Source organism: Danio aesculapii, chromosome 7 (assembly GCF_903798145.1).
Source record: "Danio aesculapii chromosome 7, fDanAes4.1, whole genome shotgun sequence".
Taxonomy (NCBI): domain Eukaryota; kingdom Metazoa; phylum Chordata; class Actinopteri; order Cypriniformes; family Danionidae; genus Danio; species Danio aesculapii.
Genome location: NC_079441.1, coordinates 33,507,229 through 33,524,413, shown reverse-complemented (window position 1 = coordinate 33,524,413; position 17,185 = coordinate 33,507,229). Strand labels below are relative to the sequence as shown.

The window sequence follows — 17,185 nt, the reverse complement described above, 5'->3', positions numbered from 1 at the left end:
GATATACTTTATCTTTGCCATGATGACAATAAATAATATTTTACTAGATATTTTTCAAGACACTTCTATACAGCTTAAAGTGACATTTAAAGGCTTAACTAGGTTAATTAGGTTAACCATGCAGGTTAGGGTAATTAGGCAAGTTATTGTATAATGATGGTTTGTTCTGTAGACTATTGAAAAAATATATAGCCTTAAATGGCTTTAAAATTTTTATTTTATTTCTGTTAAAAAAAGGGGGTTAGTAATTCACACACACACACACACACACACTTACATACACATGTATATGTATATATATATATATATATGTATATATATTTTTTTTTTTTTTTTTTTTTTTTTTATATAGGTTATGAAATTTATGTGGATACAAATAATATAATAAATATATTCATTATAATATTATAGATCTTTTCAGATCATTTGAAATATATATTATAATGAATATTTTTCAACTAATGAATGTTAGATTTGACCAACAACCGCACTAGCAATAAGAAATTTGGTTTTATTAGTTTTAATTGTTTTGGATTGATACATATAATGTTTACAATTTTTTAAGTGTTAATCTTTAAAAAATCAAATGATAAGGTTTTGTTTGGCTCAAATGTAAAGTATTAAAAGGGTTTCATTCCTATTTTCTATGGACTCTACTCTTCATCCTGAAGACACCAATCATCTAAAAACCATGACTCCTATTGCATAGACTCCATGCATACACTGTAAAAAATGCTGGGTTCCACACAATTTCTTCAAGTTGTCCCAACACAAATAGATTAAGTTGACTTAATCATTTTTACAAATTTAAGTGGATTGAACATAAATCGACCCCAACATAAATGTTGACCCCAAAAACACCTTAAGAATTGCATTGTTTTAACTCATTTTAAATAAGTAGTGTAAACAAGCAGCAAAGTGAGTGTATAGAGAATTTATATTGATTAGAAATTAAAAAAGTATTTTTCATTATGTAATTAGTAAATCATTAATTTTTTTAGTTATCGTACCCAACACTTTATTAGAGATATGCTGAAAAATATTTCCATACCATTTTTTTAAATCCTACTATGAATTTCAATGACTACTGGTTTCTTTTTTTTTTTTTTTTGTCATGGAACTTTTTTTATTTTGACCTAATATACCCCACACAACATACAATTCACAATACAAAATCAACATTCAGGAAAATAATGTAAACAAAAAAAAAATAAAACAAAAATTATAACAAATATTAAATATAAAATTATACAGCCAATGACTACTGGTTTCTAACATTCTGCAAAATATCTTATATGTTCATCAGGAAAAAAGAAACCTACAGGCACCAGCTGAAACTGAGAAAATAGTGAGTTCATTTTTGGATGAACTATTCCTATAGTCTCCTGGCCTGCTGAAGTAATTACCACACTTGCCGCACTGTCTTCTGGGATGTGGAACATGTGTTTTAACAATGGATCAATTTTATGCAGCCTTTTCATAGAGCTCTAAAAGCCCCAGTCGACAGGCTAAAGGAAATGTAGTCAAAGGCCATTAAACTCATAATGAACTGATGCAACTGCCTGCATCAAAGCCTGGTAGTTAAAGAAGCAGGGGATGGTTTTATAGTGGTGTTGCTGCCATCTTAGTAAGACTGTTGCTGTTTAAAAAAATTGTGTCTGAGTTAAAGATGTCAATTTTGAGAATTCACAAATCAAAGTTGTTTTTCTTCTTCTTCTTCTTCTTCTTCTTCTTCATACCCCCTTCTGACTGTCTTTTATTTTTCTCAGCCCTCAAGGATGTTGTCTGTACTCGACTTTACACAGCTCAACACTGCCATTCAGTGGTCAGATATAGGAATTGTTTTTCAGATGTTCACTATGAAACCCCTATGCATGTGATACTATTCAAAACTAAGAAGTTTCATTCAACAAGGATGCATTAAGTTAATAAAATGTGACATTTACGCTAGTGTTTTTACAGTTTTATGTAACATCTTGCCACTAATTGATTTTAAATTATATGTTATTTTAAAGAGAAAATATTTCACTGTTTTGCTGCATTTTTTTTTTTTTATGTTAAGGCATTTTTGATGAGCAGATAAAAATTCATGAACATTAAATTGTAACGTTTATGGAGTACTATATAATCAAAGATAATGTTTTTTTAATGTAATACTCAAGTTTCAAAAGACCAAAATATGGCAAGCCGTTTTAACATTTAATTAAAGGCATTTAATCCATAACCCATACTAGTATCTATTTTCATGTTAATAGGGCTAATATTTTAGATACTAGTATCTTTTCCATTAAGTACTAGTGCTTATTCATTAGACACTAGTGCCTATTCTTTTAGAAACTAGCGCTTTATAAAAATATACTAGTGCTTATTCATTAGATACTAATTCTTTTTATTAGATTCAATTCAATTCACCTTTATTTGTATAGCGCTTATACAATGTAGATTGTGTCAAAGCAGCTTCACATAAAAGGTCACAGTAAATAGGAACAGTGTAGTTCAGTTTGTAGTGTTTAAGTTCAAGATACTAGAACTCATTCATTAGATACTAGTGTCTATTCAATAGGTACTAGTACTTATTCATTACTAATTCTTATTATTTACATGCTAGCTCTTCTTTATTAGATACTAGTACTTATTTTAATAGTGACTAATATTGTGTTGTTACTAGTAACACATTTTCCCTTCATTTCTATGGGATCTGACATTGAGATATCAACTATTCAGTTTTGACTAGTATATATTCCAGCTGGAACTAGTACATATTCTATGTACTAATTCATCATTAGATACTAGTACCTCATTAATAGATACTAGTACTTGTTCATTAGACACTAGTATCTTATTAATTAGATACTAGTACTTTCTGTATGTATTAGATACTAGTACTGATTCATTAGATACTACTCTGTAAAAAAAATTATATGATCATTAGTTATGACAGCATTTTTTTAGTTAAGCATGCTCGAACTTCATTTTATAAGTTACACAAGCTGTTTTAAGTCAGTTTAACATAATGGACTCATAAGGTTAATTTGATTCAGCTTAAAAAAAGGCAACCAGGATTTCTTTACTGTGTAGTATCTATAATAGATATAGTGCTTATTAAATAAATACTAGTACCTATATAGATACTACATAGATAGATACTACAACTTATTTAAAAGACATTAGTACACATTTATTAAATACTAGTTTTTGTTTGAAATGTTACTAGTAAAATGTTTAATTGAACTCTTCCATTTGGTCTAGTCATAACATAAGACAAGTAAAACAGCAGAACTGACTAGTAAAAAAAAGAATTGTTACTTGCAATAGTTATAAAAGATACTAGTGTCTAATAAATAAATACTAGTACTAATAAAAAAAATAAACTACTAGCGTCTATTTAATAGTTACTAGTATTTATTGACTTGGTACCAGTATCTATTAAATATATACTTACATCTAGACCCATACGGAATCTGCGCATGCAGAAATCGCAGATTTTTAGCCCATCATTGAATCTATTTATTTTCTTGTTTAAATGTGTGTAAATTTATTTTGATTCAGTTTTTTAAATTAATTTTAGTAATATCATTGACTAATATGAAAATATTCATTTGATTTATTTACAGTACAGTTTGTAAAGTAAAATTTTCTGTCTTTTAGTAGAGATATTATATGAGAGACTTGCTTTGTTTACCAAATAAGTGGATCTAATTTGATGTGCATTGTAAACATCAAATAAACATAACAAAGGCATTACTTTTTATTTTATATATTAAGATTTTAGTTATGATACTCTCAAAACCATTCCGCATAAATCTGCAGATTAACAAAATTCTGTGCAGAAATAGCAAAACATGTCAGCAGATTCTGTCCGGCTCTACTTGTATCTAATGACTAAGTGCTAGTATCTATTTAATAAGTTCTAGTATCTAATAAAAAAAAACTAGTGTCTAATGAATAATAAAGTGTCTAATGAATAATAAAGTGTCTAATGAATAAGTACTAGTGCTGCTTAATGGAAAAGATACTAATATCTAAAAAATAAGCACTAGTAACATGACAATAGATACTAGTACGGGTTATAGATTAGATGTCAAAACAGCCTGCCATACTCCAAAAACATCATCTCTTGGGGATGTTTACACTGAAAACTGAAGAAATGATGTTGAAAATGAAGCTTTACCATTACTGGAATAAATAGCATTTTCAAACATATGAAAAAAATAATCGTTTTAAATGTAAATCATAGTAAAGTTTCAGATTCTTACAGTATCTACTGTAACATTTATTTGAAGAAATGCCTGGAGCATATACAACAACTATACAGTTTAAGTGGCAAGAGATGACACTCAAAAAGAAAACACATTATAAGTGTATCTCCAACTATATCGGTCTCTGTATTTCCCTTATCAATAATCTCCTTCTGTGTGTGTGTGTGTGTTTCAGTGAATGAGATCATCGGCAGAGACATGTCTCAGGCCCCAGGGGCTCATGGAGGATCTCCATCAGCACACAGTCAATCCTAGCCCTCCAAACATCACGGTGAACTCTGACAATCCTCCCAGGACTGCAGCGCCGACCTCCAGTTTCACCCTGAAGACACCAATCATCTAAAAACCTTGAATCCTGAAGCAGTCTGAGCAACCGTGACCGCTTCCTCTATAATCATGAACACAGCTCAGCCTGTAAATGAGTTGGGGTATAAACTATACGCATGCACACAAAATCAGGTGTACCGTCCACACACACATGCACACACACACGCAAATGTGTGCAGTTCTCCTGGAATTAAAACCAATAATTCAGGGCTCTCTGCCAGGATGATGTACTACTATATGTAGCTTGTAGATTCACCCTATGCATTCGAGCGCCGACATATATGCAGTCCACTGGAGGCGTGATGGATGGCCACACGTCAGGCTTTCTTACCAGCGAAAAACGCCGCATTCTGCCAGTGCTGCCCCCTAAAGGACTGGCGCTGAGTCTGTAGCGAGAAATATGCAACATTCCAGGTGTTTAGTGACCTTTCTGAGCTGTAGATAGTCTCGTTTAATGATTGGCCCATTTCCTCTTCAGGTTGAACAAATGCCTTATGTAGTAGCTGTGATTGTGAACAGGCTTTCTGCTGAGAACTTGTAATCTTTTTATTTTTCAGTGAGGACGCCGCTGAATCTGGTGTGTGTAAAACGTAGCCGAGCTTCATCTTGTGTTTTGGAGTGCTGTGAACGGTGTTGGTTCGATCTTACTTTCACAGTGCTGTGCTTTAAAAGCAAAGTCAAAGGAATTATGGAGTAAGTTGTTTTGTACAGTTGTGTGAGAAGATGAGCTTCTGACCCTAGACCGTCTGGAGGTAATAAAGCCCATATAGGATATATATATATATGAACAAATATGAAGAGTCCACTTGAAAACTCTCTCTTGGTGTGTGTTTATGAATTGTTGAAAGATTTCTTCAAAATGTAAAACAAAATCTAATTTGGACTTTCAAACAATCATTTTCTTTTCAACTTAGTCCCTTTATTAATCAGGGGGCGCCACAGCGGAATGAATCGCCAACTTATCCAGCACATGTTTTACGCAGTGGATGCCCTTCCAGCTGCAAACCATCACTGGGAAACACCCATACACACTCGTACACTACTGACAATTTTAGCTTACCAAATTCACCTGTACCACTTCTTTTTGGACTGTGGGGGAAACCGGAGCACCCGGAGGAAGCCCACACTAATTTAGACTTTATTTTCCCCTTCAAATAATAAGAAGGTGCCATGTTTTTCAGAGACCTTATATTCGTTTTTAGACAACACAATAACAACGTTGTTTTTAGCTTCAGTAGAGTTCAGAAAAGTCTACGCTTGGTGGAATAACTGTAATATTCATTTAATATTAAAATATTTATTCAGGGCTGCCCACTTCATTGAGAGCCGTGGGCTGTATACAGTCAGGTCCATAAATATTGGGAAATCGACACAATTCTTACATTTTTGTTTCTATACACCAGTGGTCACCAAACTTGTTCCTGGAGGGCCGGTGTCCTGCAGATTTCAGCTCCAACCCTAATCAAACACACCTGAACAAGCTAATCAAGGTCTTACTTGTTGAGGCAAGTTGGAGCTAAATCCTGCAGGGACACCGGCCCTCCAGGACCGAGATTGGTGACCCCTGCTATACACCAACACAATGGATTTGATCTGCAGGCTGGGCATTTACATTCAAATCAGGTTAACGGTGTAGGAATTACAACAGTTTGCTTATGTGCCTCTCACTTGTACCCTCAAATTAAAGCATATTGGGTTTTGTTGGTGTATAGAGACAAACAGGTTTGAATTGTGTTGTTGTCCCAGTGTTTATTGACCTGACTGTATATAAGGAAAAATCTCATTTATTTGAGAAAACATTTAAATCATATTAGCTAACCCAGTTTAACTTCTTAAATGATAACCTACTGAAATAAAGCATAAACAGTCACATTTATAACCCAATGGAGTTCAAGTACACTAGTCAAGCAGAATCTGCCTCTTGATTTGCTCACCAAAGTCTCTGTGTTGACCTCTGTCCATCAGGTGACAGCATGTACATTTAAATGAAATCATATTCATTTTATTTCGGCTTAGTCCCTTTATTAATCAGGGGTCACCACAGCGGAATGAACCGTCAACTTATCCAGCACATGTTTTACGCTGTGGATGCCCTTCTAGCTGCAACCCATCACTCAGAAAAATCTCATTCATTTACAGCATTTAGTTGAAACATTTCATTTCATTTAGCTTTTAACAATAAATCAAACAAACTAAAGGTCACATTAGATTTGAAATGACAATCTCTAAAGCATCTCCATCATTCTTCCTCTTCTCAGATGGGACGGTGGATCAAATCAAAGGTTACAACGGGTCAACTTTAACACACAAGCCCTAGTTTGAGCATCTCTGATTTAGATTCATTGTTATTTTCAGAATAAAAACACAGTTTCTGTGTGAAATTTGAAATAAATTACTTTTTATAGAATCATACGGTGATGAACATTTTACTCAACTCATAGCAGTAAATCCAGCGCATTCTGAGAATTTTCAAGTGGTCTTTAATATTAATCTGTATATTATCTTCGAGATGCATCGATGCACCAGACAATATTGGGTGATTAACAAACAACTTTTTGCATTACAACAGTTGTTTAAAATCAGCTGATTTTGAGTAAACAGATATAGACCATTTCAGTGGTGTCATGTCATTGGCCCGTGAACATTCGTAACTGTAACAAGACAATTCAATCATAACTTGACGTTAAAACAGCTACCATAACATTATTTATCAATATGTGGCTCTTTTTGGATTCTCAGAAGCTATAGAAATTAAAAATGTAAAACAGGAAATACGTTGGGATTATTGTTTTTGTTTACGTCCCTCAAAATGGTCTATATTTAGTCTTGTTTTGTTTTATTTGCAATTCTGTCAAAATTGTGGATCTATTGTATTTCAGAGAACGGCCAGATAACACTCTGAATAACTGTTTATTCTAGTATTTATTTGTCAGCCTGTAAACATGGTATCAGTGCATCTCTCTTATTTTATATGGGCTTTATGTTCATTGATCTCAACCATAATATGTTAACTATGCTGAGACACGCTTTGTGCCTTTGATTAGAGAAATCATTAGACTATTGCAAGAAAAATCATTGCAGGTTTGAAGTCAGGGAAATGACCATTTTTCACTTTTATGGAAAGGGGGGGGGGTGTTATTAAAAGGTTGCATGCTGACAATCAACAAGTAGACTATCTGTTACACAATAGAGTGACTTGAAAGCAGCTCTCAGTTTGAGTCCCTGCTGCGTTCACAGAGGGTTGAAATTGTCATATATATATATATATATTTTTTATTTGCTCAGTTTTTTTTGTTTCCTGTGTGGACAGAAACCCGGCCTGCTCTCCTCAGTTCTTCACACACTGCCAGAGCAGACATGGCTTCAGACTAATTCAGACACATTTGTGGATCGGCTTTTTGCCTTAAACTTTCATTTGGTGGTTTTCTCAACATTGTTTTCTTGAAAGCTGGCACAATTCACTTAATATGTTGTTGTTTCTTTTTTCAGTCTTTGAGACATACAGTACCGCTGTAACTATGACTGTTAATTATGTTGAAAAAAAAAAACCTGCTATGCACTATAAACCTGCCTTCTGCCTTTAAAAGAGAAAATACAAAAAGACAAAAAAAAAGAGAACCTTGATGCCTCTAGACTAGATGCTGTAGAGATGCTTCTCCATGTAGACTATAGTTTGCCAGACAGGAGTTTGTGTGTGTGTGTTGATGCACACAGCAAAGCGTCTTAACCGAGTGTTTGTTTGTTTGTTTGTGCAGATGTGCTTTTGTCCGTTTGTATCCAGTGAACTGTAGATATTTGTTTGGAATTTCTTGAAGAACCTTTGAATTTGAATGGTGTAAAAGCACACTGATATACATTAGGCTATGCAAGGACAAGAAATATATGATGGTTTGACATTTGCAAACATAAAAAACCAGGTTTGTTTGATACATCTATAAAGTATGTAAGTATATATTTGGTTGTATGGAAAACCCTTGCGTATAGTGACCGCTGTTTTCAATGCCACTTTTGACTATTTCATTGGAACTATCAGACATACAGTAGGAAAGCCTTAACTTGTGTTTTGAAAAATAAATGTAGAGAATGTGTGTCATAAGCTTTGGGTTGGATTTAGGAATAGGTTTTTGTTTTGAGAATCAAGACAGGAAATCAAGCAAACTAAACAAACAAAAAAATACAGATGTGAGTTCTGGAAAGTTTCCCCTAAATAAAGCACCTATTTTCATTCTCTAGAAACCAAAGATTGAACAACGTGTTCCCGTTTTACATGCAGACGACGACGCAGACACCAGAACTCTATTTTTGATACTTGGATGTCATTCCTAATGTTTTGGGTAGCTTGGATGGTTTGTAAAATAAATAAAAGTACAGGTTCAGTTGACGTTTACGGAGCCTTGTATTGTTGTTTCATGTACATTTTGTATTTAACATTTTGTAATTTTTAAGACTGCAGTGCTTTTTGAACTTATTCAAAGGGAACAGTGTGTGGCGTAGGCTCTTCTGAGGTAGTGTATCAATAAAAAGAATAAATGCCCAAATGTCTCTCCCTCTGTCAGTCTGTCTTTGTGTTTTATGACAGGAAACGATGTGTGATTGATCAATGTGTTTAGGATAATGTCAAAGACGTGGAGAACGGGATGCCATGATGGGAACTAAAGAATCCTTTTAAAACAGTTCTAGTTTAGTGATCATGCTGTACAACACTTGAATGTCAATTTTGATACTCAATGCTCTATGCAGGGTTTTGAATGCTCAGTTCTGACTGGCTGATGAGCGTTCTAATGTAAAACAATTAAATTGGCCAAGGATCATAATAAACAAGTGAGTAAAATACTAACTAGTTCCAAAGTTAATTTAAAGGGCACCTATGATGAAAATCCTCTTTCAGAACTGTGTGTGGGTATAGTGTGTCCACAGTCATATTGGAGTGATAAAAAGACAATAAGCCTCTTTTCTTTTTTTTTTAATTTCCTGGATGTTAAACTAGGATCCAAATCCCGTTTTCAGGCCCACCGCAGCTTGATGCAGGAGTGCGATTTCTCCACCCACCGAATTCATTGACAGGCCCGTTTTAACACGTCTCAGTAGTAATGCAAAGCAACTAGGAATAAAAGATCTGTTCAGCTCTCTGTGATCATCAAATGTGATCAAGAGTGAGTTTTACATATTTAAAACCGTGCATGTTGACTTCCGGTTTAGCATCCGCCATGTGAAGTCTAAACGCGGGAGCTCTGCAAACTAATTCTTAAATTTACTAAATACATAGTTACAACCTACTCCAAGTCTATTGTTGCAGCTGCTAATTTGTTTTGTGGACTATTTCTGAACTTTGCCCTTCGATGTCGAAAGCCCCGCGTCAGAAAAAGAATGATTTGGCGAGCTTTAATGGGTCCGCCGAGTCAGCCAAAGACTAACCAGGAATTCACCAAAAGTTTGACACGCACGCGGCTGAGTTCCGAAAAGAAATATCATCCCTGCAGGAAGAAGTGCACAACTCGCTAATAGCGGTCCCTTCAGATATGAAAGCACACGAGGAGAGGATAAATAGTCTGGAAAATGCAACATCCAAGTGGGCGACTATTTTACAGGCACTTGAACCGAATGTGACCGCCCTAGCGGCCCTACGGAGTGAGATTGCTGCACTTCAGGCCAAGTGCATAGATTTGGAATGCCGTTCTCGACAAAGCTATCTGCGTCTTGTGGGTATTCCTGAATGTATGGAGGGTACACAGCCTACAAAGTTCATTGTGGAAACACTGCAAGAGATATTCAGCCTGCCCTCCACAAGTCCCCGCTTCTTGCCCGAGCGCATCGCACATTCTCTGCGCGACCAGCTGAGGGTCAGCAGCCGTTTGTCATATGCTTTCACCGACTCGACGTCAAGGGAGACATTGTGCGGAAGGCTATTGAAGCCAAACAGCTCAAATTTAAAGACAAACCCATATCCGTCTTTCCTGATATCCCCCCGGAGATCGCGAAAAAAGGGTTGTGTATTACGACGTGAAACATGTGCTGAGGTCGCGATCCGATGTGAAATATGGGCTGACAGGTCTAACTGGCCTCCGCATCACATACGATGGTACAGAACACAAGTTTGAAACACCTGCTGAAGCGAGGGACCATGTGAAACGGCACAGCACATGAATTAAAGAATTCTCGTTGGGGGATGATGGAAGCCGCCTTATTGTTCACAATAAGATATTTGTGTGGCAAAAGCCAAACTTTTCTCCAGTTTGAAATATTTGTGAAATTGCTCCAGTAAGTAATAACATATGATTTTGCAACAACTTCTTTCTGAAACAAAATACGGATTGATTTGTTATTTGAGTTTGGAACAAGACAAGCTTTGCCCACTGTTGTTTCAAATGGATCACAGAGAGATGGTGTGATACATAGAGTTCTGTTCAAGCCTTTAAACAGTGTAATAATTCCTGCAGGAACAGCATCAAATACAATGGCAAATTCTTTTGGTGACACAGGAAAATTGAACTTCTGTAAGAACTCATAATATGATAGCAAAAAACCATTTTCATTAAAGAGATCATGAACTAAAATAATTTTTTTATCATACCAACTCTGAAGAAATAAGGATTTGTTTTTGTAGAGTATATTGCGGTTATTCCAAACAAAAAAAGAGTGTGGAGAAAAGTTGTGTTTATAGATAAGAGACCAAGCAAGAAGCATTTGCTTGTGAAATGCCGAGAGCTTTATGGGTAACTTCTCAATATTATAATGACACAGGGAGAGAAAGTTCAAGCCACCCAGCTTTGAAAAAATATAGTTAGGGATATAATTCCAAATCGATGTGGGGCACTTTAAAAATTGTTTCATCCAATTAACTTTAAAGGTGCAATTTAATGTATTAAAATCTAAAAAATTTAGTCCTCCATTTTCATAGGTGTTCATCACAACTGTTTTCTTAATGTAATGTGTACGATTTCTCCAAACAAAGTTAAATAATAACTTGTCTATTGTTTTACAAATTTAGTTTTCTAATTGTAAGACCAAAGCAGCATAGACTAATCTGGATAGACCTTCAGCTTTAGTAAGTAGCACTCTTCCATTTAAAGAGATATTTCTTTGAAGCCACTGATTAAGTTTTTTATGAGTTTTTTCTATAATTGGAGTAAAATTATCACTACAGCGTATGGATTCATTTTTGGTTATAACAATTCCTAAATAAACGACTTTTTCTTTAATCGGGATATTGCAAATAGAGGGAGCATCACAATCTTTCACAGATAATAATTCACATTTGGCAATATTCAGGTGTAAACCAGATGCTTCTGAAAATGTATTTATTACTCCTAAAGCTATGGCAACTTGATCACTATTTTTTAAAAAGAGAGTAGTGTCATCCGCTAACTGACTGACAATCACTTCCCTTTCTGCTATATTGATGCCTAAAAGATCACTTTGCTTAATATGATCTGCTAATAATTGTGCAGCCAGTAGAAATAAATAAGGAGAAATGGGACATCCTTGGCGTATGCCCCTTTTAACATCAAATCTAGTTGAAGTCCCATTTTTCAGTTTAATTGAGCTGTTAGCATTACTATAAAGAGTTTGAATTGCGTTACAAAAAAATGGACCAAACCCAAACCTTTTAAGACTGAGAAAAATAAAATTATGTTCAAGGGTATCAAAAGCTTTATAGAAGTCTAAAAATAATATATAACTTTTCTCAGAAATCAAGTGGGAGTAATCGAGAATGTCCAAAACTAGTCTGATATTGTTAGCAATATGTCTATTCTTCATAAATCCTGATTGGGTTTGATCAATAACTGAGTCTAATATATCTTTGAATCTTTCAGCAAGAATTGCTGCAAATATTTTATAATCATTATTTAATAGACATATTGGTCGCCAATTATCAATAAACAAGAGATCTTTATTTGACTTTGGGACAAGTGTGATAAGACCTTGATTCATAGTTGGTGGCAATTTGCTATTGGAAATACTCTCATTAAATACATGCAGTAAGAAAGGCGCCATCTGTTGGGCAAAAGTTTTATAAAACTCTGATACCATCCCATCTGTTCCAGGGGATTTATTATTTTTTAAATGGTTGATGGCATCCAATATTTCTTTACTAGTTATGGGCTTGTCACAAAAAATCTTATCTTCTAATGAGATATTTTTAGGATTTTTTAAGGATGATAAAAATGAGGATGTTAATTGTTCTGAGTAGTTGGAAGTGTATAAATTACCGTAAAACATAGAGCAATATTTAGATATTAATTTAGAATCAGAGGTAACTGTTCCATTAATATTAAGCTTGTTTATAGTATTGTGATTTGCACGCTGCTTTTCTAATCTAAAAAAATACGCGGAATTCTGCTCCCCCTCTTCAAGCCATTTTTTCCTAGAACGAATAAATGCACCCTCGGCTTTTTTCTTATAAATCTCATCTAATTTGTTCTGTAATTCTATGAGATCAAGTTGGTCATCATCAGATAAATTATCCACCCCTTTCTCTATAATGGAAGAGATGTGGGCTATGATATCCTTTTCCTCGGCCCTTCTAGTCCGAACACACATATTGCTAAATGATCTTAAGTATTTTGCAGATTCATATTTAAACAATTCCCAGTTTTTACCGAAAGATTGTTCTGCGGTTGCTTTATTTAAAAAATATTTAAGTAAACGGTTAATTTCCGTAATAACTTGTTTGTTCTTTAGACATGAGGTATTAAGCTTCCAATATGATGTTCTCCCATTTACGTTTTCAGACGTACATATATTAATCTTTATTGCAATTGCTTTATGATCTGTCAGCGGGGTGGGATGAGTAGATAAAGAGATGTCCATTTGGTTTAGGTCCTTTGATACTAGCCAGTAATCAATGCGTGAATAATTACTAAGATTTTTAGTAGACCAAGTAAATCCCGGATCATCAGGAAATTTTTGCCTCCATGTATCGATCAATTCGTATCTATCCATTAATAGTTTTATTTTTGTAGTCGCGGAGGAATCTTTGCCAGGTGGCCACCGGTCCATTTGACTATTAAGAGTGATATTAAAATCTCCTCCAATTATGATATGCGCATTAGGAAATTTAGTCAACCAATGTTTAATTTTATTATCTAATAAATCAAGCAACTGGACATTCTGTGCATTGGAATTATATCCGTAAATATTAATAATCAAAAACGTTAGGTTAACAATATAAATTATATGAATGAGAAAGTGGCCATTGCTATCACCTTCTGAGTGCAAAATGTTGCCATTAAAACGGTTTAGTGCAGTCATAATACCAGCAGAACGCTCGGAACAGTTGGAAAACCATACATCATTCCCCCATTGGGAACGCCAATAATTAGAGTCTTCTGGTACAGAGTGTGATTCTTGAAAAAAACAAAAATCTGTTTTAAATTGTTTCACAAACAAGAACAGTGCTTTACGTTTTAAGTTGAAACGCAACCCCCTGGCATTTAAAGATAGTATAGAAAAAGACATAAACAGTCAACTTGAAAGAATAAGAATATTGAGACGAATGTCACTTGAGAGAAAAATGTTCATTCAATAACCGAACGAAGCACCATATTACGAATAGAGGTACGTAAAGACAATAAAGAATATAAACTAATTAAGTATAAAGAACTGAGCAAAAAGAAGTCTTGCAAAGTCACCGCCTATGCATTGAGTAACGTTAGAAACGTAAAAAAGGCATGTAATAAGCAGCAACAAGTTTAAGTCATTTTATCCCCGTTTTCTTTATCATTCTGCGAACCATCCTCACTCTGATGAAGACGAAGCTCAACGCCCCCAATGAAAGCTCGCGCCCCGACAAAGTAGGCAGATTTGCCCTCGCTGCGTGCCTTTTGAATTGTAGGCCAAAACTTGGCTCTAGTATCCTTGACAGATTGAGGAAGATCTTCAGCAAATCTCAGGCCTTTTTCTCGTAGAAACGAGTTGTTCTTCGCTGCAGCCCATATCGCATCCCGATGTGTTCTTGACAGAAAGCGAAGTATGATTCCTCTTGGTCTAGCGACTCCTGGCTTCTTCTTTCCCAGACGATGTACGACATCAATCACCTCTGTTAATTTGCTTTGTTCTTGAGGCAGAACGGTCTGGCATATTTTGATGATTTCAGATTTAACATCTTCGACTGATTCCGGTAACCCGTGCATTTTCAAATTCCATCTTCTCGAGTAATTTTCCAACTCCGTTATTCTGTTTTTCAGCTGAGTAACCGTCTCCTCTTCATTCTTTAATCTCCTCTCCACTTTCTCAATCCGTGTCTTCGCATCCTTTATTTCGTTACATGCAAAATCAATTGTCAGCTTTAAGCCTTCTATTTTCATGGAGTTTTCACCTACCATCTTTTCAATGGCATCTGATCTTGTGTTGATTAATGTCGAGAGAGTATCGACAATGTCTAAGTTAGACGGGGAAACTGCACACTCTTCTTTAAGGAGAGCTTTTTTAGATGCAGGAGGTTTGCACGGTGTTGCATGATATGATGGAAATTCCTCTTCTGAAAGCATCAGAGACAGGTGACCGACTGTGTTAGCGTAGTCATGGCAGTTAGACATGAGGGGGTTAATTAAATCTGTCGCGGCAGCTTGTTTAGCAGCCTTCATCGTTCTCTTCTTTTCCCGTGACGACATGTAGATGATAGATGACTATTTAATAACAGTTAGAGTCTACCCAGGTTCTTTACCGTGTCTTCTTTTTTTGATATTATAGTTTTGGTGCAAGCGCTCGTTAAATAAAGTGTGGTCAGGTCGCCATCTTGGTCCTCTCAATTTACACTGGTATCCCATGTCGCGTTTCCACTGTCGGGCTAGTTGCTCGCAGCGCGTCACGCAAACACCGCCCCCAGAACGTCCCCCGAATCAAACGTCACACAACCCGCCCACTTCAGCGGGAACAAAAAAACTCAAATTATAACCACAAACACAACCTGGCATCACTACGAGAGCTGGAAGATGGAGAACACCGAAGCGATTGCTTTTTTACTGTTTGTGGTCTGTTGGTGTAAGGCCAGACAGCGATCCCTGGATAAGGACATTCGAGTTCGGCGGCATTTACTTCGAACACAGATTTTTCTTAGTGAGTTGATCAAGCGCGATAGCAAAACAAATGTAAGGGAAGAAAGCATCTTGTCTCCTCTTTACCTGACAGGAAAACTCCGCCTTTGTACATAACCCCGCCCCGAAGCCCCAGTTGGCCCTCCTTGGCCCAAGGTATTCGGCGGGCCGAAAAAGGCCGGACGCTGGCCCCAAGGAAGCCCCGCTTTGGCCCGATTACGCCCCGGAAGTGATAGTGGAAACGCGACCTGCCTTGACTCGCCCTGGCTCGCTCGCTTTAGGCGCGACAGTGGAAACGCGGCTATTGTCAATAGACTCAAACCCCTTAACAGCACTGTTTGGAATCCTGCCAGAACATGTTGAATTTTTGTGATTTGATGGGATTTGTAGAATCAGTCCTTTGATTCCAATCACCATAGAAAAGAAATTAAGTATTGACGGCAGTTTAAAGGAAAATAGTAATAAAAACCCCAAGTAAAAGTACACCAAGTACTTAGTTTTTCCAGGAAAACGTTTTACTTGCTTTTACTATTCAGTTGCAGGAATTTGAGTAACTAATTTGATACTTTAGACCGCTACGAACAATGACAAAGTTTGCCCAAGAGATTTGACAGCACTACTTTGACATGCTGTTGTCAGAGCAATATCAATTTATTTGTTGCATATAAGAGTCACATTTACACATACATACACATTTCATACAGAGCAGGGGGAAAAAAGCCCCTTCTTTCACTAGAGAGGTGTGATATTTTGTTCAGCCTGTATTGCACTCCAGGTAAATGTAGTCACGAAGAAAAGAAAACAATAATAATATTAATAAAGTTCATGATTTAAGCAGTCTGTCATCAATAAAAGTGATGTAGACCACATTTCCAAAACATCTGCAAAGTCCAAAACAAGGTAAGAGCACAACGTAGTTCAGTCTTCACATAAACTCTGAGGGGTCAGACTGAAGCAACAAAACACACACCTCTTGTGTTCCTCTAAAGAATGAGCATTAAAGCACAGCGATCACACAAACAACTCATCTTTGACTTTAAATAAAACAAATTCACATCCCCCCCTCCCCGAATGGATTAAACTAAAAAAATCAGTTCATGCAAGTCTACGAAGTACATACTTGGTCTGATCTCTATTAAATAAGGCATATGTTCAGCAGTTTAGAGGTACACTGGGGGGGGAACTTTTTAAATCCTACTGTATGTGCAGCATAACAGTCTGTTCAAGAATAAATTTGGCTTTTTACAATCTCACAACATTCCTTTATCCATAACGGCAAAAAAAATAAAAAAGTATTGCATTGCGTTTTGGTTTTCTAGTGCAAGGCAAAGACTGCAGTCAAGCCCGACTGTTCTACCAAAAAGAAAATCTCTTATTCCAGAAAACAATGGCTTGCGAGGGTTACAGGCTTACAGAAAAGATCTTGACATTACCAGAGAGCATGGAATTGTCCCTCACACACACAGAGGAGCAGGGAGGCAGTGCTACTGAGATGTTTAGCTTTTGTTTGTTTGTTTGTTTGTTTGTTTGTTTGTTTGTGTGTGTATATATATATATGAACGA

The 17,185-nt window shown here is 35.9% G+C and overlaps 1 protein-coding gene across 2 annotated transcripts in view; it reads left to right on the top strand.

The window, feature by feature from the left end:
• Window positions 1-7,064, top strand: part of nfatc3a (nuclear factor of activated T cells 3a) — a 110,709-nt gene extending 103,645 nt beyond the window's left edge. For both annotated transcript variants that reach the window (XM_056461760.1, XM_056461761.1), the window contains exon 10: window positions 4,435-7,064. In XM_056461760.1, the coding sequence (XP_056317735.1) occupies window positions 4,435-4,514 (80 nt within the window). In that variant the 3' untranslated portion in view covers window positions 4,515-7,064. The remainder of the gene's footprint in view (window positions 1-4,434) is intronic.
• The last annotated feature ends 10,121 nt before the right edge of the window (window positions 7,065-17,185 follow it).